The following is a 23,089-nucleotide window of genomic DNA, read 5'->3' as shown; positions in this document are numbered from 1 at the left end:
AAAGAAGACGAAGGAGAAGAAGAGGAGGATTAGGTGGAGGACAGGAAGAAGATGGAGGAGTAAGAGGAAGAGAGGAAGAAAAAGAAGGAGGAGGAGGAAAAAGTAGTAGAAGAAGAAGAAAGGTAGAGGACGAAGAAGAACCAAGAGAAGAACATGGAGGAGTAGAAATGGAGAAATATCTCTCCATGGAGAGGAAGATTGAGGAGAAGGAAAAAGAAGAGGTGGTACAAAAAGAAAGAGGAGAAGATAGAAGAGCAAAAAGAGAAGGATGAGGAAAAAAGGCAAGAACAAAGAGGAGAAGTATGAGGAGAAGGAAAAAGAAGTAGAGGTGGTACAAAGAGGAGTAGAAGTATCATCAACCATAAAGAAATGAGTGTCTGGTTTTCTTCTTTAATTTCCTTCCAGCTCTTTTATCTAAAATTAAAACTGCTCTATGTTTACAACACCGTCTTCATTTCCACCAGAGTTAGAAACTGTTGATCCATCTCTAACGAGCCAACGGGAAGAATATGCTGCGAGAGGAAAAGAGAGCAATCTGCTTCAAAGCTGTGACATCTGTCCCCAGACAGGAGGACGAGGAGGAAATGAAGCGGCAGTCTTCACACCTAGCAGCTCCAACACACCCACGGGTTCAGCTATCAACATTTCTCCAGTTGGTTGTTTAATGTGAGGCTCTGAGCCGACTGCTCCTGTAATGAGTCCAGGCGAGGTTGTTGTTTCCCTCAGAGGAAATTACAGCTGGACGGAGGCTGGCTGTGAGGAGGCCTCCAGGTAAACTGACCTGACGTCTTTCTAAAGAAACACATTTGTTTCTGGACGGCGACAGGAAGGAGCTGGAGAACAGCAAATAATCTGGAGAATCTCTGCAACCAATGATCAGTGCTTCCATCAATCCTGACGTTATCCACGTCATTAGACATCCAACAAAAACTAAAGCTGAAACACAGGCGATGACAGGCGAGTATTAGAAAGAGAAGAAGAAGAAGGAACAGTGGAAACATAAGAAGGACGAAGGGGAAGAAGAAGGAGGAGGAGAGGAAGAAGAAGAGGAAGGAGGAGAAGAAGAAAAACAGACAAAACAGACTGAGGAGGAGCAAGAACCAAGAGGAGGAGGAGGAGGAGGAGAAGAAGAAGGACAAGAAGGAGAAGAAGAAGAAGGAATAGTAGAAACACAAGAAGAAGGAGGAGGAGGAGGAGGATAGAAGAAACAGGCCAAGGAGAAGAAGAAGAAGAAGGAGGAGGAGGAGGAGGAGGAGGAGGAGGAGGAGGAGGAGGAGGAGGAGGAGAAGAAGAAGAAGAAGAAGGAATAGTAGAAACACAAGAAGGAGGAGGAGGAGGAGGAGGAGGAGGAGGAGGAGGAGAAGAAGAAGAAGAAGAAGGAACAGTAGAAACACGAGAAGAAGAAGGAGGAGGAGGAGAAGGAGGAGAAGAAGAAGAAGTAACAGTAGAAACACAAGAAAGATGAAGGGGAAGGAGGAGAAGACAAAAAATAGAAGAAACAGGCTGAGGAGGAAGAGAAGAAGAAGAAGGAGGAGGAACAGCAGAAACACGAGAAGAAGGAGGAGGAGGAGGATGATAGAAGAAACAGGCCAAGGAGAAGAAGAAGAAGAAGCAACAGTAGAAAGACGAGGAGGAGGAGGAGGAGAAGACGAAGAAGAAGAATAGAAGAAAGAGGCAAGAACCAAGCGGAGGAGGAGGAGAAGAAGAAGAAGATTATGATGATGGCACAGGGAAGGTTGAAGTTAAGATAAGATGAAGAAGACAATGATGAAGCTCCAATTTAAAAAGTAAAAGGAAGAGGACACATGAGAGATGAAAGTTGTTGTTTGATTCCTGATAAAAAGCTAAAGTCCTCCCCAGCAGCAGCAGCAGCAGCCTGAGCTCCTCCTGACAGGCTGAGGCTGAGCCAACACACCAACAGCATGTGTGTTGCTGTGTTAATTGGCGCCTCACATCTGCTGCCTGTAATTATGTCGTTGTGTAGCGGCGTGTTTCTGACAGGACAAACTCGCCTGGATGATCACATGACACACACCAGGTGATGAGGGCTGAAATCTGCGTCTCGGTCCAACGATCAGAGACACGTCTCTCTCTAATGTCTCCATCGTTGAGGTTTTAAACCTAAACTTTACATGTGCATGAATATTTATGTTTGATCCGTGGTGAATAATTACTGCGTGGAACATACTGTGGATATAACATAGCATGCTGTGTGGATGTGTGTGTATATTGTACCATCTGGTGAGATGTGCAGCATCAGCAGTACACACACCTGTATGAGAGATGAGCTGCCAGCTTGGACGCTCAGTCATGTGCGTTCAGGGAATTTCTTTATTTTACACAAACCCTACATTTTCTGGGGGAAGTGCAGTAGCACGCTGGCTGAACTCTCAAAGACCTGCAGATTGGGATTTTAAATACACACACACACACACACCTATACTCAATCTAAAGGAAGGAAATGTGAAGAAAGAGACACTTCATCTAAATCTTCAATATTCCTCACGACCTGGAGGATCGACCCAGCTGCTCTACTACCTGAGCCATGACCATAAAGGTATCCTCATCAATAAAACCTACACAAATGTCCATAAAGATGAAACTTTTACTTTGAAAGGTAAAGGCCATAGCATACGTCAAAGTCCCTGATACATGAGATGTTTTTATCCTGCAGAGGGCAGTAATACAACCAGTAGCTCAAAACTACCAAAATCTGAAATGAAGACGAAGTTGAACGCTTCCTAAAATTAAGACTGCTCTGCTTCTGTAGCGGAGTCGTTTAGTATCTGGATTATTCCAGAGAGTTTAGTCTAATGGTTGGAGGTCAGAGTCTAAGAAAAGAACTCAACAGAGCAGATGCTAATGGCGATGCTAATGGTGACGCTAAAGGCAATGTTCATGGCAACGATAAAAGGTAAAGCAAACGGCGATGCTAATGGCTAACTGCTTTCCCTCAGTGTGTTTCTACACATATAGACCTCTAAAACCTCTAAACCAGATAGATTATCATTAGCGCTCCACTCTAAGTGGGTGTTAGCAACCTTCAGCAGTGGTATCATGTTCAAATATGGAGGTCAGGAGGTCAGAGTCTAGGAGGCTTTGGTTTGAGAAAAGAACTCAACAGAGCAGATGCTAATGGCGATGCTAATGGTGACGCTAAAGGCAATGTTCATAGCAACGATAAAAGGTAAAGCAAATGGCGATGCTAATGCAACTCTAGAACTACACCAGATAGATTATCATTAGCATTTCGCTCTAAGTGGGTGTTAGCAACCTTTAGCAGTGGTTAGCATCACATCATGAAGGTTGTTGGTTCTAAACTGCTGGGGTCTTTCTATGTGGAGTTCATCACTATCATGCTCAAATATGTCAACGTTCTGTTTGAATATAATTCATTAGGGAAGGTTCTGTTATTAGTGGTTTTAGTAGTTAATAAAAAGATATGTTTTAAAGTGTTTTATGAACTATCTTGAGGTCTTGTATTAAAGTTTTAGTTTTACACACATAAACAACTGTACATGATATATCCCACGGTGGATTTATTGAGTTTCCCGTCTTCCATACAGAACAGACCCACTGTGAAATGTCTTTATCTACCGTTTTATATTTATTTATTGTCATTTATGATGGACAGAAACAGAGCTGCATCCTTCATGGTGATTTCTAAAATGAATTTCAGTTGTGATGGATTTACAGACCGTGCAGCGCTCTGTTCCTCCAAAGCAGTGAAACGTTCGATATGAGCAGCTGCAGCATGTAACCTCTGAGTGTAATAACTTAGACGTACAGCGCTGTACACCCACCTGAACACACACACATTCACTAATACAGACAGCAGGTGAGTGGATGTGGATCAGATCTGCAGCTAAACTCATTTCCCAAAGTCCACTCAGTATACCGTTGGTGTGAGGGCTGCAGCCGCCACAGGAAATTGGAAAACTGATTCTTCTGGTCAGGAAGAAGTCACACTCACGTCATTAGGACACAGAAACAAGCCAAGAGAGTTTCTGATGGGTTATACCCACAGAGTTTCCTGTTCAAACCTCAAACTTCCCACCAGTCCCTAAGAACTAAAGAACCTACTCGGATGAAACGTCTCTACAAGTCCAGCTGCCTTTTTTTAAACGCCTTTTGGATATGTCATTGGACAAGGACACAACGGGCCATGTCAAACAGAGACGGGACGATGAAATAATCAAAGCTTCTTCCTCCACTGACTCTTGGCCTTGGAGAGATCTTTGTTGGTAAAAAGTGATCTGACTTTTAGTCACCTCGAAACAGAAATCGAAAAACAACGGCACACAACTCGGCCGACTGATCCTGGACATCTTTACTGGTCGTGTCCATTAAATTCAGACTTTTATCAAAGAGGTGTCCCACAATCGTTTTAAAAATCTTGGGTTGTAGCATCAGCGCAACATTCACATCTCTCTACCTCGGATAAATACCAGAGTAAGGATGATACTGATCTCTAAAGGTTTACTTGGCAGCGACTAAAGCACAAAAACCTGTTTTTAGAAATAACGTCCCACTACTGATCTCCTTATTAAATATCATCAATCACATCCACTCTCTGCAGTGTTTATTTAACCAATAAGACACATACTGACTGATATTTGGTGTGTACCTTGTGCAGTCAGACATGTTTTACCTGTGACATCTGTCTAGTTTGTGTAGTTTTTGGTTTGTTTGTACAGTTTCATGTCAAATGATAATGTCTCTAAACACAACAAAGAGAAGGAGTCAAGACTAGAATCTGTTTTAGCAGCTTGTTCAACAAAAATGCAAAGACAGAAAGGTTTTGCATTTGGCCGGCGGTTTAAACGAGTCTGAGCAGGTGCAGAGAACGAGTACAATGAGTGTCTGTGTGTCTGAGATTATAACAGCGTTAAAGTGAATTAAACGTGAGCGGCTGAGGCAGTGGGACGTCATTCTCTTATAAAACATCCACATCGCTCTCACTTCTGTGCCGCCATCGATCGGTTCTGACCTGATTACCGTCCGCACCAATCCCAAAAACCAAAGCCAGAGCCTGTTGCTATGCAGGAGCACCTCCTGTCTCACATCACAGCGCCTCCCTCTCGCTTTTTAAAAAACACTGAACGCACACAAGAGGAGGAGGAGGAGGAGGAGGAGGAGAAGAAATCTGTCGCTGTGTGTTTGTGTGTCAGCTCCACTGTTATTACAGGGAGGAGGAAGGAGAAAATTGCTGGCTTCATAAGTGCAGCTCTGTCTCTGCCTCTGTTCTCTGCAGGAGAAGCCACGTTTGGTTTTGACAGACCGAGAGGAGGAGAAGGAGGAGGAGGAGGAGAGGAGAGGTCAACTGAGGGAACGACAGAAGAAGAGACGCCATAGACGAATCAACCAAATGTCTAAACGCACCTTGTGACCTGGACGGACACGTAAACTGAACACATATGAATAAATGCAACAAAAATGAGCCAGCAGACTGTTTCTCCTTTAACTCAGCAGGTATCTGACCTTCACTGTGGAGCTGAAGTCACGCAGACGACAGGAAACACAGAAAACTGAACCAATGATCAAACACCGGAGGCTGCAGGAGTGAGCGGTATAAAAGCGCGTACCTCTTGGAGCGACGCAGCATGCTCCTCTCGGGCAGCGAGAAATTGGAGAGCACCGTCCAGAAGGAGTCAGACATGCTAACGTTAGCGCAGAGCGGCGACCATCACATCTCTGACACGGTGGCGGTTAGCGAACGGGACGCCGGCTTCCACCTGTCACACCGGCAGCATCGACAGTGTGGAGAGATGCTGGTGTTCCTCCCTCTCCTCCCTCTCCTCCCTCTCTCTCTCCACTCAGCACTGCCTCCTCCCTCCCTCCCTCCCTCCCTCCCTCCCTGATGCTCCTTTCTTTTTCTAAATCCTCTGTTTCTAGATCAGCTGACTCCAGATGTTCATGGGCAGATGTTTGATCCCTTCCTGAATCACAGAATCCATTTACCTGCCGAAGGCTCCACCGTAAACACAGCTGTTTCATTATGTTTGGAGTAAATACTGTTTATAAGCACCCATCAGCCACAACATTATGACCACTGACAGGAGAAGTGAATCACATTGACCATCTTGTGACGGTTCAATGTTCTGCTGGGAACCTTCTGGACCTGACCTCAAATAAATGACTCTAACAGATCAGACTTGGCTGAATCTTGATACCGATCAGGACGTCACCAGACAACTACTCCTCTTCACATTTCTCCCAACAGACTTTGCATAATGAACTTCTAGGGGCTCCTTTAAACCCTGACCTAATCTTAGTTGCAATCGAATGTCATCACACAAACTCAAGGCTCATTAGTGAAGTTTGCAGCTAAATCTGAAGGTCAGGAAACTAACGGTGACAAACACACACACACACAAACAAACAGGTGTGTTAGGAAGCCACGCCCAGCGCCAGCCTTACCTCCAGAGGAAGGGGTTTCCTCGATGGTGAACAGGGGCCGAGAGAGGGCCGTCAGAGGAGCAGAGGGAGGGAAAGGAGGATGTGGAGGAGGAAGAGAAAGAGGAGGGAGCGAGGGTGACTACGGGGGGCTGAACGACGGAAGGATGAAAGGAAGTGGGGGACAGCAGGTGCTGGATGAGGCTGCTGTTGCCGTGGCAACGCAGCTGAGCCGGCGACCAGATTCTGCCAAGAGAGAGAGGGAGGGAGAGAGGGAGGGAGGGAGGGAGGGGAGGAAGAGAGGATGAAGAGAGATAGAAGTGGGGAGGGACGTGTGATGAGGACGTGTGTTGTTGCTGCTGCTGTTCTTTCTTCAACTGTCAACTGACAATCCTGATCAGTCTGGTCTCACCTGTCCATCTCTAAGTCCCTGTGTCTCCACCTGGTCTTAATATAAACGTGTCTCCACATGCGTCCCCAGCCAGCACTTGAGATCTGATCTCAGTTTGTGTGTCTGTAAATCAGCAGCGCCATCATGTGGTCAGTAGAATATTGTAGCAGCTGCTGTCTCTAATGGATCTCTACCTACCGCTGGATCAGAACCATCAACAGCTGCTGGTTGACTTGGAGACATGATCCAGATGTTGGAACAAGATGGAAAGACTCTCACATGTTAAGATCTGATTTATTTTAGAGACAAAGACTCAGATTAGACCTGAACCCTGGAAGCTTCATCCTCAGAGGAACCAGGTCACTGATGAGGGAAGGAAGGAAGGAAGGAAGGAAGGAAGCAGGCAAGAAGGGAGAAGGAAGGAAGGAAGGAAGGAAGGAAGGGAGGAAGGAAGGAGAAGGAGAAGGAGAAGGAGAAGAGGAAGGAAGAAAGGATGGAAGGGGGGAAGGGAGGAAGGAAAGAAGGGAGGAAGCTTCCATCCTCAGAGTAATGTCTCTCCTGAGTTGATTCTAGTTCAGATTAGTTTCTAGTTTAGTTTGGTTCTCAGCTCCAAGACCAGAATCTTTTAAAAGGCTCTCATTACTAATGAACAGACATCACTGATTCATGTGATCATTTCTACTAGTGGTTGAATGAATGAGTTAAACTCCTCTTCCTCAGATCAGCCCTGTTGAGTAGGTGGTCTTTAATGTGACCCAGGACTCATTGTGTGTTCACACTACCAAAGGAAGGAGGTCACATGTGTCCCAGACCACCTCCACATGTGGACTGACACCAGATCAGTGTTCACACCTGGACTCTAGAGACCAGATTGCCCACGTTGGTCTGACCATGACTATAGTCACCCAAAATAAAGGAATGTTCATCAGGTCCTTAAATAACTTGACCTTTACCCCAGCATGGTCCAGGCTCAGTGACAGCATGTCTTTGTTAGGCCTCCATGTCCCTCATACGTTCCACAGGAATTCAGTTCAGAATTTGCAGTCTGGTGATGAGTTGACAAAACTCCACAAAGTCACACAGAAGCTAAAATCCAGATTAACCAGAGACTTTAAATATTCTCATGGCAGCATCAGAAAAAGATACTGAGAGATTATATCGTCACATAAAAACACGGCTTTAAATTAGGTAATCCACAACTAATTAAATGTTTTAGATGTTTTTTATTTAATTAACGGGGCAAACTGTGCCCCTCATATTCATCCTGTCTGCCAGCCTGCAGATGTCCCGTCACAGCGGGCAACACCAACTTATCACAGTTGGAAGCGACTGGACAGAAAGTCTTGGATCTACTTCACAGACTGTCACTGTCAGGACCCCAGTGATGCAGCAGCAGTCACATTAAAAGGAGAATCTGCTCAACACAAATGACTTCCTCCTCTCTGCAGAGTTCAAAGGTCTGGAGGGCAGGAGGGACATCGTGGTGACCCCTGACCCCCCCACCTGCTGGAAGGTCGAGGGTTCTGCACATTTTAGTTTGTGCAGCGCTTCTTGTGCACAGTTTTAGAACGACCAGAGAAAAGACATCACTGACAAAATACTCAGAGGTTTTTGCATTCTTCACAATTTTCTACATGTCTGCATAAAATGAGTCCTGAATGTAGACAAAGAACCCAGTCACAGTTAAAATGAGCCAATATTACATATCATGTCCTCCTTGTGTCCAGTATCTGCTGTGACCTCCTTGTCACTAAATGTTTCTGGTAACAGCTGATCAGTGGTCTACAGCAGCTTGGAGGAGTTTTAGCCCATTCCTCAGAACAGAACCACTTCAGTTCTGAGATGTTGGTGGGTTTCCTCACATCAACTGCTTGCTTCAGGTCCTTCCACAACATTTCTATTGGATTAAGGTCAGGACTTTGACTTGGCCGTTCCTAAACATTCATCTTGTTCTTCTTTAACCGTTCTTTTGTAGAACCACTTGTGTTCTTGGTTCTCGTTGTCTTGCTGCATGACCCAGTTTCTCTTCACATTCAGCTCATGGACAGATGTCCTGACATTTTCTTTTAGAGTTCACTGGTAGAATTCAGAATTCATTGGTCCATCAATGAGGACAAGCCGTCCTGGTCCAGATGCAGCAGAACAGGCCCAAACCAGGACATTAGCACCCCCATGTTTGATGGAGGGAATAATCATAGACGTGCACTTACTTTTGCAACTCACTGATATGTAATTTTCCCTAAATAAACAAATACACTTGAGTTTGTCTACTGTCAGGACTTTAATTATTAATTTTATCATCTAAACAGTTGATCTTGGTCTTAATAAATACCAGAAAGAAGAAGACTGTCCTATATTTTATATAAACTATTACTTAAAGGTGATCACGTATTTATTTATAACCCAGCACTGATGTGTGTGACTGAGTTTGTGCTTCCCCTCACACCACACAGTAACTGGATCCTGTCGACCTGATGAAGGATTTCCCTCCCAGCTGATCTCTCACTCTGATACCTCCTCATGTTTCTGTCACCTCACTCAGTATGTATGTACACTATGTGTGTTTGTTATGGTGAATGTGATGAATGTAACACAGTCTCTCCTGGTGTACACATATTCTAGTAATAGGGATGTATACCGATCAGGCATAACATTATGACCACCTTCCTAATATTGTGCAGGTGACTCATCAGAGAATGGACATGGGCCTTCTGAGGGTGTCCTGTTGTTAGTGGGGGGGGGGGGGGGGGGGTGCCAGGTCCAGACGTTTCCCAGCAGAACACAGAACCGTCACAAGATGGTTTAAATATTATTAACTTCTCCTGTCAGTGGTCATAATGTTGTGGCTGATTGGTGTAGCTTCTTAATTCTTTATCTCTACTTTTACAATAATTTAAGACTAAGTTCTAACATTAAATGATACAGCCTGACTTTATTATTATTATTATTGCTGGTACTACTGATTCAGGATGTGGTTAGCCTAGCTTAGCATAAAGAGAAGCAGCAGAGTGAACCCATAAGGAGTAAAAGTTTATATTTCAGTTTAAACTACGCTGACTGTTTAAAAGTTGTAACTAAGACGTTGAGACATTAGACATGAATGTGATTTTCCTTCTCTTTCTGAAACAAACATGCAGTGAACACACACTCTTACTGGAGGCGGAGGTGTGGGGCTCCTGATCGCTCCTTCCTCCTCTTCATCGTGAGCACTGGGACACAAAAGGCTCAGCTGTAATCTCTAATAATCCACCAGACTGCATCTGTCCGTCAAACTCACGACGAGCTCCTCGACCGACCCCAAAACACCCGTCCCACAATCCTCAGTCCTCCACGAGTCCCCCCGCCGCCGCCGCCGCTGACAGCGCCTCCATGTATAAACGAATGACCAGGGTTTGTGTTACGTCAGCACCTGCTCTTATCTCCTCACAGAGGCTCACGGAGAGCTATGCGAGGTATCTGGGCTAGAGTGTTCCTTCAGCAGCATGCATGGGCTTGCTGAGTCACGGACCGAGTGGAGCGACGCACCAACAACACACACACACACTTTGTCTGAGAACACGTTTGCCGTTTACTGCACACAAACTCATCTGGGATTTCCTCTTCCTCTAAAAAATGAAAGTCACACAATAAACAGCCTCCTTCCTCTTCTTGCATAAAATAATCCGAGAGAAGTTGTGAGTAGTTCCACCATCAGATGATAAAGACATGCAGGAACAGAGCACCCTGCCTGGGTACAGCCTGCACACATAATCCCTCCAAAGTTCCTGGCAGGGGAGACGCTGTGAGACGAGAGGACCGACTGAGTCCTCGACAAATAGCCACGAGAGGGACAGAGAGACAGAGGGAGGGAGGGGGAGGGAGGGAGGAGAGGGAGGAGAGGGAGGAGAGGTGAGAGAGGGAGGCGGGACGATAAAGACTAGTGGAAGCTTGAGATGTTCCCTGTGGTGAACTTTATCAATTATATAATAAATGCTGATTTATTTATTTAATAAATTATTATTATTATTTTTTTATTAAATTTTTAATAATAATGTTTCTCAAAAATTTAAATATATATATATTTTTAAATAAATTAAAATTAATTAAAATTTTAGAAAAGTTTATATATCAGGAAATGACGTCAAAAAATGTTTGTGTCTCTTAAAATAATTTAGAAACACAAATTTTATTATTAACCCGTACTAAATGTTTGGTAACCTTTTATTTACCTTAAAAATAAATTTTATTTTAATGACTTCAGCTACTTTTAATTTAATTTTTAATTTTTTTATTTTTAAGCATTTTTCATTATGTTTTTAGCGTGCATTTAAAATAAGTTTTCTAATATATTTGTGGTGTTGTGTTGTCAGAATAACAGGAACACATGTCGGTTCAATAGTTCTACCAAATGTAAACACAGTAGAATCATCATCTCTCTCAGTTATTAGAAACTAAAGCTGAACACCAGGAGCTTCATGGCTTCAGCACTGTTTTGTTCTAATGTTCAGTGTACCTAATGAACTGGCCAGCGAGTGTGCGTCCTGCTCATGCAATCCTAGTCTGAACTCTGCAGATATTTTGGTTTTAAGAGGGATAACGGAGCACAGAGGACACTTTCCTGGGGACTATGAGAGCATGTAGGAAGTGCAGCTGTCCCCTCTCTGCCTCTATTCTAGTTTCCCAGAAGCCGGGGGACTCTGCTGACCCTGATGGGCTAAATGCAGCTCACATGCCAGCTCGCTAATTCATACACAATGGACTGAATCACAGACGGCTTTGAGCAGAGTCCTGGCAGAGACGCACTCACAGAGTTCAGTTAATTTGAAGTGATTACTGAGCTGACGTAGAAGCAGCCGCGGGACACGAGGATGTCATTACCTGCCTGCGTGGACGTCCATTTTTATTTAGACCTGGGAAACGTTGGGAACATTGTGGACGACCGTCTGTCTCTCTGACATGCCTTCACAAGGACTGAGTTTAACTGTAGGGATGATGTTAGGCATTTACTGCTTAGGGTTCTAACAGGTTCTACATACGTCTTCTTAAATTTAATCCCGTGTCAGGTCGGCCATCGGTACTGGAGTTTAGCTCAGGGTCAAATAATCCAGAATCCCAAAAATCTAAACAACACAATAGTCAATAAACCTTATTTTCCAACAGTTAAAGCCAAGTCCACACATAAGGAGGCTCGCTCGTCATCCATTTTTTTGTAGCTGACAGTCGGTCACTTGCATCAGGACGTACATCAGATAAATTCTACTCAGGACTTGAAGCTTTCATATCCAGATAACTGTCGCACCATGAAGCCGCAGCGCTACATCTGAGACAAAACCTTGCACCTGGTTGGATGTAAAGTGACGTAAAGTAAAACAGTTTTGACCGGTTTGCATTCGTTCTTGGTGTAAGTGTAAGTCAAGCTGAAGTAACTGACCAGTTGTAGGTTTAGATGGTGCATCTGGTATAAATGTTGATCACAAGGTTGGGCGTTACTAAGGCGTTACTAAGCCTAACTGTTTTATGACCAGCTGCTGCAATGGGCCACAAACGTTTCAGAGCGGAACAAGCAGAACATCAATAAATCAAGTGTATGTACAGAACTAGCTCTTCTTCTATTTGATAAGAAACCAACGTCAACGTAGACCAACTTCCCTCAGCCACAATTTTATTATTATTTTAGTTTTTTTGTGGCTGAATGTTTATCTAGATTCTCTCTTTTGGGAACTGATTATTCTCCGTCAAAGATCTGCCGGGCCAAGAGTACGGAGTACAAGAGTACAGAGTACAGAGTATAAGAGTACACGTCATAGGAGCCATGGAGATGAATTAGTTTACCACAAATGGATCTGATTGGTTGTAAGATGTCAGATGACAGGATCAATAAGAAAGTTTCCTTTGGAGTAAAGCCCAGAACTCTCCATGGGCCGCAGAGATTCATACTGTCTTTGAAGAAGCCGAGTTTCAGATATCTATAGAAATAATTTGTCATGCAGCATAAACAAAATTAGGAAAAAGCTACTTGCCGGGTTCAATGACAAACGGTTAAATGATATAATGTTAAAACTGACATTACGGACATATGTCCAAATCAAGCATAATTATGAAACAGAATTATATGTTAAAACAAATTTACCAAGAAATCAGAGATCCTTGATTGTCCAGTTAAGAATGGGAATCCTTCCCCTGGCACTTGAGGTCGACAGATTTAAAAATATCCAAGAGGAACAGAGACTTTGTGAACTTTGTGATTTACGAGAAGCAGATAATGAATCACATTTTCTTTTATACTGTCCCTTTTATGATGAACTAAGAGTACCTGTTGTAAATGAACTGTTTGCTCAAAACCCTGAAATATTTTGGAGTAATGATGACGTCAGGATGGAATGTTTGATTACTGTTAATGTTTATAAGTTAGCCTCTTTTGTTACTAAAGCCTGGATGAAACGTCAGGATAGTTTATATCGTTAATGTTAGTATTGTTTAGCATCTACTTTTGGTTTTTGGTCTGTCTGTGTTTTACAATGGTGTCTTGTAAGCCCTTGTGGGCTGGGCATGCTAATGCATGACACAATAATAAAGATATAATAATAATAATAAGATAACTATGAAGTTAAACAAGGTCCCATCTAAGAACTTTACTAGTTCCATGAAGTTATTGACCTCTGACCTTTTAATGACACACATTTAAACTGTGGACAGTAGAGTGGAGGATGCACATCTCGTGTCTGATGGATCAGTGTTGATCCTGTTACCTGGATTCATATTTCTGCTGCAGACAGAAGCTTCATTAAACTGATCTAAAGAGAGAAACACTCTGATTAATGTTTAGTCTAAAGAATGAATGTTGTTGAATGTTGAGTCTGACTAAATGAAAGAACTAAAAGATGACTTGTCATTGACTAAAACTAGACTCATAATCTGATAAGAACTGAATGTGGCTTCACAAAGCTACGGAGCACGGTGAAGATGATGGTAGGAAGTTCATCAAAGTGTCCAACCACTGAGGTATAAACTCCGTCTTCTCCTTCTCTTCTTTTTCTTTGTTGTGTATATGATTAGATTTGTGAGCTGCAGACATACATCAGGCGTCTCACGGACCGTCCGTCTGTCTTTGATTTGTCCATCATAGAGACAGGAGACGGGATTCTTTCAGTGCCTTGAGATTTATTCATTAGCAGAACGGCCTCGTGGCTCCAGAGGCTCAAACTCAGAATCTGATAAAAGCAGCGCTGCATCTTCAAAGAGCTTCGAGGAAAGAGATAAAAGTTGTTTTTGTGTTTTTTTCTTCTTTCATTGGGAGTCTGGATCACAGCTATAAATTTATACTTTCATTGTTTTTTCATTACTCTTCTATCTCTGCGGTCCTCCAGCGATTTCAGAGCGAGATGAAGTTCAAAGGATTCTTTCTCTGCTCAGACTTCCTGATCATTAAAACTGTGCTTCCCCTTCTACTGTGTGTTGACATTTAAACTTCATCTGGAGGAGTTAAGTCCTTTAATTTGTGTTTTTGTTTCTGAATGATGTGGTGGAGAAATCCCTAAATCCTGAAAGTAAATGAGCTCAGTGATGTGGTGTTGGTTCAGTTCTGTGGTGGTGGATGGTTTAAAGTAGAGCTACTGATTTACTGAATCCATTCTGATTTGACTGAAATTATTTTGAGATATTTCAGTTTTTAAACTATTTTTAGGAGAGTTGCTTCCCGTATCTTTGGCTCCGTGCAGCTCTTCAGTGTCGTCATGCTTTTTAAATCTAATCTCGTCGTCTCGTGAGACTGTTCATGTGAAACTAGTCTCAGGAGGCCGCAGTGAAATATCTAACGAGAGGAGAGACTCCAGATGAACTTTGGTTCTGGCTCTGAACCACGTCTTTGTCTCGGGTTTAAGCAAAAGAACAAATATTTGGATTAAAACCATGAATCAACCTTGAGACTGAAACTAAAAAGCTGTGTCTGGAGAGTCAGAGACAGGCCCAACAGATGATCAGAAAAGACCTGAATAATGTCGGCATCTCACGTCTCACCATGATAGTAGAATGGATACAGATAAATTATATTCCAGCAGAGGCCCTCCAGAGGTTGAGAGAAGATCTTAAATTCATGTTTCAGTCCTTTAACCTTTAAACACCTGCAGCACTTACACTCCAGCAGACATTTAGAGGATGTTAAAGAACTGAACCTCGTTATTTTAAGGTTCCTCATGGACACGGTTATCGTGACAAACCTCATAAGCCCTCAGAGTCTCAGAGTCTCCATGGCGGACTTTCGTTTCCAAACATGCAGAACCTTTCAAGCATGACAATGAATAAGCCATCCTGCACACACACACACACACACACACACACACACACACACACACACACACACACACACACACACCGATATAAATAGGTCTGCATCCGACCACAGAGGGATGATCAGCTGTTCACACACACACACACACACACACAGATAAGTCGATACCAATTAGCGGCCGAGACAAAACGAGAGCGTGGAAGACGCTGCTTCCCACAGATATTCACACTTTCATCGTGCACATCATGTATCTGTGTTTGGTTCATTGCGTTGCACCACAGAGCGTCTCAGATTATCTGCAGAGAGGAGGATGATGGGTACTTACAAACTGCCTCTTCTGGGAAGGCTCAGCTCCTTCTGAAACAGACAAAGAAGAAAAAACACGTTTAGTTTTTTAACATCAACATTTACCAACAATCACATCTGTTAAGAGCGTCAGTGCAGATGTTTGACCAACAGGTGTCGCTGTAATATAAAGTTAAAGTCTGCTTCTGGTATCAAAGCAGCTACAAGAGGAACACGTTGTATGACCTCTGCATGAAGAGGTGAGGTTATTCTCTGCACCTGTGCGTCACCTTCATGGAGCAGCCACAAGGTGGCAGAGGAGCGTCATTATAATCCCAACAATCAGTCAGACGTTTGGTTTAAAGCTTCATTTATCAGACACCATGAAGTGTTGAGTGATCACAGAGAAGCTTTCTGCTGCAGTTACCTTAAAGTTGACAAGAAAAACACACCGGCAACATTAGAGGCTACCTGGAGAGCACCATCTGGCCGACAGCGCTAATCAGGGTTTGTGTAGGTGTTATGGTGTGTGTGTGTGTGTGTGTGTGTGTGTGTGTGTGTGCAGGTGAGGTCCTCAGATGTTTGAACTGTGTGTTGCCAGGTTTCCAAAGTAGGTCAACAGCTGGTTTTACTTTCAAAACAGCATCGTTATCACCTTCATCAGCGTCCATCAGAGAGAACAGAACAGATTTCATTCAGACACACAAACAAATATCGGGATTTGATTCGATTTAAAGATATTCCAGTTTCTTAACAGGTACACTTGGAACTAAAACTAATGTCATTGGTTCCAGAGATTTCTTGTATCTTCTAAATATTTTCCCTCATGTCTCTTTGCTTTTTTACAGTTCGTCCTACAATACACTCCCTAACCTTCTCAGGTATGTGCCGACCCCTAACCTTCACCCAAAGACCATGTCTTGAACTTCACAGTTTCTCGGTTTTCCTCAGCAACAGATTCCTCTCCACTCTCCTGCTCCATAGACAATGAAGAGGAAGAGGAGGGAGAAGAAGAAGAAGGAGTAGAAGGATATATATTTATATCAATAACAATGTTGATTTTCTTTCAACCAGCTTCTTGTTCTCTTGTTCATTTCTGACCTTTTGAACTGATTCCTATCTCGTCATCAGACTTTCAGTCAGAGGTCACTCTCCTACTCTAATCACAGTCAGATAAGCTCCTCCTGTCTCTTCATATCTCTCTGTACAGACGAGCTAATGGACATCATGGAGCGCCACCAGAGCATCAGTCAACATTTAGCCAGCTCTCAGTTCACCTAACAGAACACCAGCAGGACAGGAATTGATAAATGTCAGTCAGACTGGAACCAGTGATTCTGTTAATCCTCCTGAACAGATGTTGTCCAGACCCAGAGGGACAGGAAATGGACTCCTCCTTCTAATCCTCTCTGTTGTCTCATTGTCTCCTCAGGCGTCTTAATACCTCGCTGCAGCAGAGTCGAGACATGGGAGAAGCTGGAGGCTGAGACGAGGTCTGGACAAATAAAGTGCACAGGTGGAGGAAATCACCTGTGTGTCTAGTCATATCATTCAGAAACCCAACTAAACATTAATGTGGCGTTTATAAGAAATGAAGGAGTAAGTCACTTCTAAGACCTTCAGCTTTACTGCTCCAGAGCAGTAATGAATCCCCTGAGTCCTCCTTTATTTTTACGGTCGTTTTAAACTTTAACTTCAGCTTCTTGTTGTTTAATACCTGGGCGTAGCTGCAGTTAGCACTAAAACTCTGCAGCAGGACATGAATCAAAAAGAAAACGTACACGAGTCTGAGGTGAAAACATGAAGAAGCTGCACAAGAATTAGTTTGTTTCAGGTTTTTAGAATTCAAGGACAAGGACAACTCCTGTGTCTGTTGAACGCACCACAGAGACTAGAGCCAACGACCAGCTGATACATGACAGGAAAGACCTCTTCATACCAGCAGGTGGCAGTAGTCTGTATTCACAGATCAAAAGAGGAAACAGGAAGTGCTAGTATTCATGGGTTTCACCAGGTCCCTTTCCACAGGTGTTTAAAATCAAGCACCTAGATTATGAATGTAGACTGCATGGTGCTTGATTAAAACACCTGTGGAAAGGGACCTGATGAAACCCATGAATTAGTTGGGAGGCTAGGAAGCTAGAAATAGCTACCACTGTCTGGGAGGCTGTGAGGCTAGGAAGAGCTACTGTTAGCTGGGAGGCTAGGGGATGCTACTGTTAGCTGGAAAGTTGGTAGAAGCTACTATTAGCTGTGAAGCTAGGAAGAGGTACAGTTAGCTGGAAAGCTAGGACAAACTACTATTAGCTGTGAAGCTAGGAGGAGCTACTATTAGCTGTGAGGCTAGAAAGAGCTACTACGAGCTGGGAGGCTAGGGGAAGCTACTGTTAGTTGGGAAGTTGGTAGAAGCTAGTATTAGCTGTGAAGCTAGGAAGAGTTACAGTTAGCTGGGAAGCTAGAAGCTAGAACAGCTACTTTGAGGTGGAAGCAATGAAGCTAGGAAGAGGTACAGTTAGATGGAAAGCTAGGACAAACTACTATTAGTTGTGAAGCTAGGAGGAGCTACTATTAGCTGTGAGGCTAGAAAGAGCTACTACTTGCTGGGAGGCTAGGGGAGGCTACTGTTAGTTGGAAAGTTGGTAGAAGCTACTATTAGCTGTGACGCTAGGAAGAGCTACAGTTAGCTAGGAAGCTAGAACAGCTACTTTTAACTGGAAGCAATGAAGCTAGGAGGAGCTACTATTAGCTGGGAAGCTAGGAAGCTAGCAAAAGCTACTATCAGCTGATGGACAAGAGGCTAGGTAGAGCTACCATTATTTGGCAGGCTAGGACGCTAGAAACAGCTAGCATTAGCCGGGAGGCTGGAAAACAAACGTTAAAAACCTTTCCTATCTTCTCCTTCCTCTCTCTCTCTGTCTGACTCGGTTTAATTTCTCTACAACAGGAATAAAAAAACCAGAGGAGGGCTGGTGGTGTGTTTAAGTACTTGATGCTCTTACCATCCATCCGCCCACACAGAGCTCTGTAATGTGAAATGATGCTCTTCTGACAGTTTATTGTATTACAGTGTGTGTGTGCTGCAGCTGCTATCTGAGTCCTGGGGGAGGTTGTTCACCCCAAAGCCAGCCTGAAAAAACAACTCACGAGAGGGGGAATAAAAACAGCTAATGCCCGATATATAAAAAGCCACATATACAACACGGCGGCTTGTTAAACAAACCAAACAGGCACAAAGCGAGCCGTGATGAAATTATCCCCGGTGACGGTGGAGGATAAGAGGAGAGCAACACAAATCCTGGAGCAATCTGCCCAGAGGAATATACAGGCTCTGATAATACACTGAGAGGGAGGGAGACGAGGGAGGGAGAGGGGAGAGGAGGGAGGGTAATGTAATTAGAGGGATGGAGGGATGAAGAGAGGGTGAGCGGCGGTGAAGAGGTGTAGGCTAGTTCAAACATCTGAAGACCAGAGCCTCGTCTCCATAAGCAACTTAAGGCTGAGACGAGCGTGAAATTCATCTTAAGAGACCACTTAAGCTGAAGAGACATTTCTAAAAGCATTTAGACTTCTTATAAATTTAATTTTCAAGGAGTTAAAGTGTAGTTTATATACACAGAGCTGCTTCAGATTTAACAGCTGAGGTTCCTCAATAAACCCAGAGAAACTACAGTTCTCTGCAAACACACAGACGAATATAATCCACAGCTGCAACGTGTCAAGTTCTGGGAATTATCTGCCACTCTTTATTTTCTTCTTTCTGTATCTTCATGCACAGTGAAGTCTGAGCGTCGCTGTGCAGAACGATTTATGTTTGTTTTCACGTTTCATCTTCTAAAGAAGGAAAGTTTTCATTTCAAATCTCACTTTTATAGCTAAATGTCTGGAGGATAAACAACATCACAATCTGTATTAGTTTGTTTTTAGGCCTTAAACTGAGTCTGAAGAGTAAAATAAAACAAACAGGACTGGAATTAGGAGCAGAGTCAATGTGTTAACGTGTCACAGAAATATCAAATATAATAAGATCAGGACAGAAGCTAAAACTCTGGAGTTTGGGAAGTGAAACAGAAATAGCTCTAAAAACCTCTGAATCCAATGAATTAAACACGGGGCCCTAGTTAGAAGACGTGTTTCCTGTTTCATTAGAAATTTAAACACCGGTTTGAAGCTGGGGAGCACATTCACACTCCCCCCCGACACAGGAGCGTTTATCCAAGAAACAGGCCTTTAGGATCAGAGAGAGACATGAGAATAGATCTAACTGCTCTAGTGAGTGTGTGCTTGTGTGGCTGTCCAACCCGGGGGCCCGATCGTAATAACATGTTTTAGCCGAGCTAAAAACACACAATTAACAGAAGGATGCCGGGGAGCCGAGCTCCACCGGAGACAATTAGAGGAGCAGCAGCAGCAGCAGCAGCAGCAGCAGCAGAGGCAGAGGCAGAAGCAGAGGCAGAGGCAGAAGCCAGGAGCCAGAATTTATTATCAACACTGTGAATACTGATGAGAGAGCAGTGACAACAAAGAGACAACACACAAGACACACAAGACACCGGGCAGAGACACACACTCGTGGAAAAACCGTCGTCTATTATCAGTTTAGTCCAATACTTTCTTCAGTTAAGATGTCACGACACACAACAACATGCTGCTGACCTCTGACCTTATCTGATCCACACTTGTTTCAAAAGTTACCGTTCAAAAATATTGAAGGTGCAGAGGGAAGTACTCAGACGGTAAATCAAAACTGACAAATTACTAACGGAAGAAGAAGAAGAAACTAAAACTGAAGCTGATTCGCTGGGTGTCTGGACTATTCCAGTGAGTTTAGTCCTATTGTTGGTTGGTTGTCAGAGTCTGTGAATCCAGAGCAGTTCCTAATGGTGATGCTAACCTAGATGCTAATGGTTAGCAGGGCAGCGCTTGTATCTTTGCTGATTGTTGGTGGAGAGAAAAGAACTCAACACACGCTCCAGAGCGGATGCTAATGGTGAGGCTAACAGTGGTGCTAATGATAATACTAAAGGTGATGCTAATAGCGACACTAACCGAGATGCTAATGGCTAGCAGGGAAGCGCTGCTTTCCAGCAGTGTGTCTCTTTGCTGATTGTTGGTTTGTGGTCAGAACTGAACGGAGACTCCAGAGCAGATGCTAATGGCTATGCTAAAGGCTAACATGTCAGCGCTGATTCCCGTCAGTGTGTTTCTGCTCATACAAACTTCTAAAACTAAACCAGGTAGACTTCCATGAACGTCCCGCTCTAAGAGGCTGTTGTAGTTCGTTGTACAATCACTGAACTGACTGAGGCTGAATCAACATCAAATCCTCACCTCATTGACACTAAACTCAGCCCTCAGTGACTCCACAGCAGCTTAATCCCAGGTTGTATAACCTGCTTGGCTCCCGCCGATAAAAACTGACCCAGTTTGGCCTCGGGTTCAGGAACGAATCTGAGCCGTGACCCAACAACAACGGACAAGGAAAGGCTTTGTAAGTCACCTCTTAATCCCACATTCAGTGGTATAACAGGCCAGGGGCACATTTGCATTAGTTACAGTAAAATGTATTAACCTCTCAACGGGGCGGGGGGGGGGGGGGGGGTGTGTGTGTTGGTACAGAACAGTGCAGCGGGTAAATATCCTGGTTAATCTGGATTGATGGCGAAACAAACGAAAGATCAGACGTGTAGGAAGCTGCACACGTGTTTGTCATTTAATCCTCCACGATTAAACCAATAGTAAGTAGGTGAATAAATGTAATTAATCCCACTTTACTTCTTAAAGGAGAATAATAAATAACATAGGAATCTTGAGATTAAATTAATTCTACTTACATAAACGGCTTCAAAGAAAGAAGAGTTAGACTTTTTAGTTGCAGATCGACTGGACTGGGACCGGTTCATGTCGACAGTTTTCATGCTTTGTGAATAAACAGATTACTTGAACACCCCTCGATAAATCAGTCACCACTTTAAAATAAATTTAAAAAAAACAACCCTTAACAAATAAATCATGAAAATCCTCGGAGGGGCGAGAAGAAGCAGCGGTGATGAATGACAGCCATAAAAGTTGGGAGACTCCCGGTGAAACGCAGCGTTTAGCGGCGACATAAAGCCGCTAAGTGAATGAGCTAATTGTCTGAGGACACGAGCGGCGTCCTAATGAAAGCTCTGCTGCTGCTTTACGGCCGACGGGAGAGACTCTGGGCCGTGGAGAGGGGCCCGCTGGGACCCGTAAGGCTCTAATAGAGGGGCGTGTTGGGTAAGGACCACAAGGGCGAGTGTGTTTGTTGCCCCTCCCAGAATAACACACTTTACTATCAGGGCTATACACTGATACATTAACACAACTAATCTCCATTAGAGTGTGTGTGTGTGTGTGTGTGTGTGTGTGTGTGTCACCAGGAGTGCAGCATCCATTTGGGCTTTTACTCTGCAAAGCAGCAGATATAACTCTTCCATCGCTAATAACAGGCAATTACTGTGTGTGACTGTGTGGAGAGTCATTACAGGACAACTTAGGTGTTTGTGTTTTCACTCATTAACGTGAGTGAGTGCAGTTAAAGTGGGAAGAGCAGCTGTGACCCGACCACTTTAAATCCCTCAGCTGAAAGGTCAGGGATAAGCGCGTAATCATTACTTTAATAAAACAAAACAACAACAGAGCTGCTTAAAAGTTTTTGCTTCCTTCAGAAATTTTCTCAACATAAAAATGACTAAAAACATCCTGAAAGTAGACAAAGACAATTAAGTCTAACAAATGATTCTGAAATATTATGCTTTTTTTGTTTGTTTCTTCAAGAAAATGAGCCAATATTACATATCTGTGAGGGGCAAAACAATATGAACCTTTGTTTTCAGTGTTTCCAGTTTCTGGTAACGGCTGATCTGTCGTCTACAGCGGCTCGGAGGGCTTGACTGGTAACACTTCTGTACAAATTGACTCTAATTTGGCCTTGACATTAACTTCTGCATCTCACAGATATGTTATACTGACTCATTAGTTCATACTTCAGGACCCGTGTAAATGACCCATCTGTAATTTCTGGAAGGACAAAACTGAAAATAAAGTTTGTTTTGGTTGGTCTATGGCAGTCGAGATAAAGTAAATATAAAAAAGGATTAGCACAGATTATTTGAACTCTTAAAGCTTTTCAGTTCACATCCAGAGCAGAAGATGGAGCTCACGGTGTTTTTGTCATTTCTAAACCAACTAAACTTCCTCACCAATATTGTTTTCTTGCCTTTTATCAACCACAGCCGCTACTTCTGGTTCCTCGTCTGATGCTTTAAGATGTGAACATTATTTATATGATATGATACGTGTAAAACTATTTACGCTTCGTTAAGAGACTAATTTGAATATGACATGCCACTATAATAAAGCCATTAAATGGAAACAGATGCAAAGAATAGAATATAACTCCAAAAATGAGTTGAATTCAGCAGCACTTTAATGGTCAGCGCCAGATATCAGCCTCTATATCCATTCCTCCATCTATTGTTCCTCTCACAGCTGCACTATTCACTCATCAGATCAGCTCCTCGCTTCCTGTGACGCTGCTGGATGTCCCATCATGCAGCTGTGGGGTCTGTGAGGCGGACAAGCGGATATCCAGAAGTGTACAATTAACCAGGCAGCGTGTTGGTGCTCGTCCGCTCTGCAGCAACGACAACCTGCTAATTAGTTTCAGCTACGAGGAACATCACCCCCCCTCCACCCCTCCCTCCACCCTCCATACACACAGCAGTAGA

The 23,089-nt window shown here is 43.5% G+C and overlaps 1 protein-coding gene across 1 annotated transcript in view; it reads right to left on the bottom strand.

Moving 5' to 3' along the window:
• mast2 (microtubule associated serine/threonine kinase 2) overlaps positions 1-23,089 on the bottom strand; it is a 139,147-nt gene that overhangs the window by 35,533 nt on the left and 80,525 nt on the right. Inside the window, exons 4-5 of the mRNA XM_084548221.1 lie at positions 15,379-15,410; positions 6,421-6,642 (exon numbers count right to left, since the gene is read on the bottom strand). Coding sequence (XP_084404347.1) covers positions 6,421-6,642; positions 15,379-15,410 — 254 coding nt within the window. The remainder of the gene's footprint in view (positions 1-6,420; positions 6,643-15,378; positions 15,411-23,089) is intronic.

This window comes from Chelon labrosus, assembly GCF_963514085.1.
Source record: "Chelon labrosus genome assembly, chromosome: 7".
NCBI classification, from domain to species: domain Eukaryota; kingdom Metazoa; phylum Chordata; class Actinopteri; order Mugiliformes; family Mugilidae; genus Chelon; species Chelon labrosus.
This window is presented reverse-complemented; position numbering and strand designations above follow the sequence as displayed.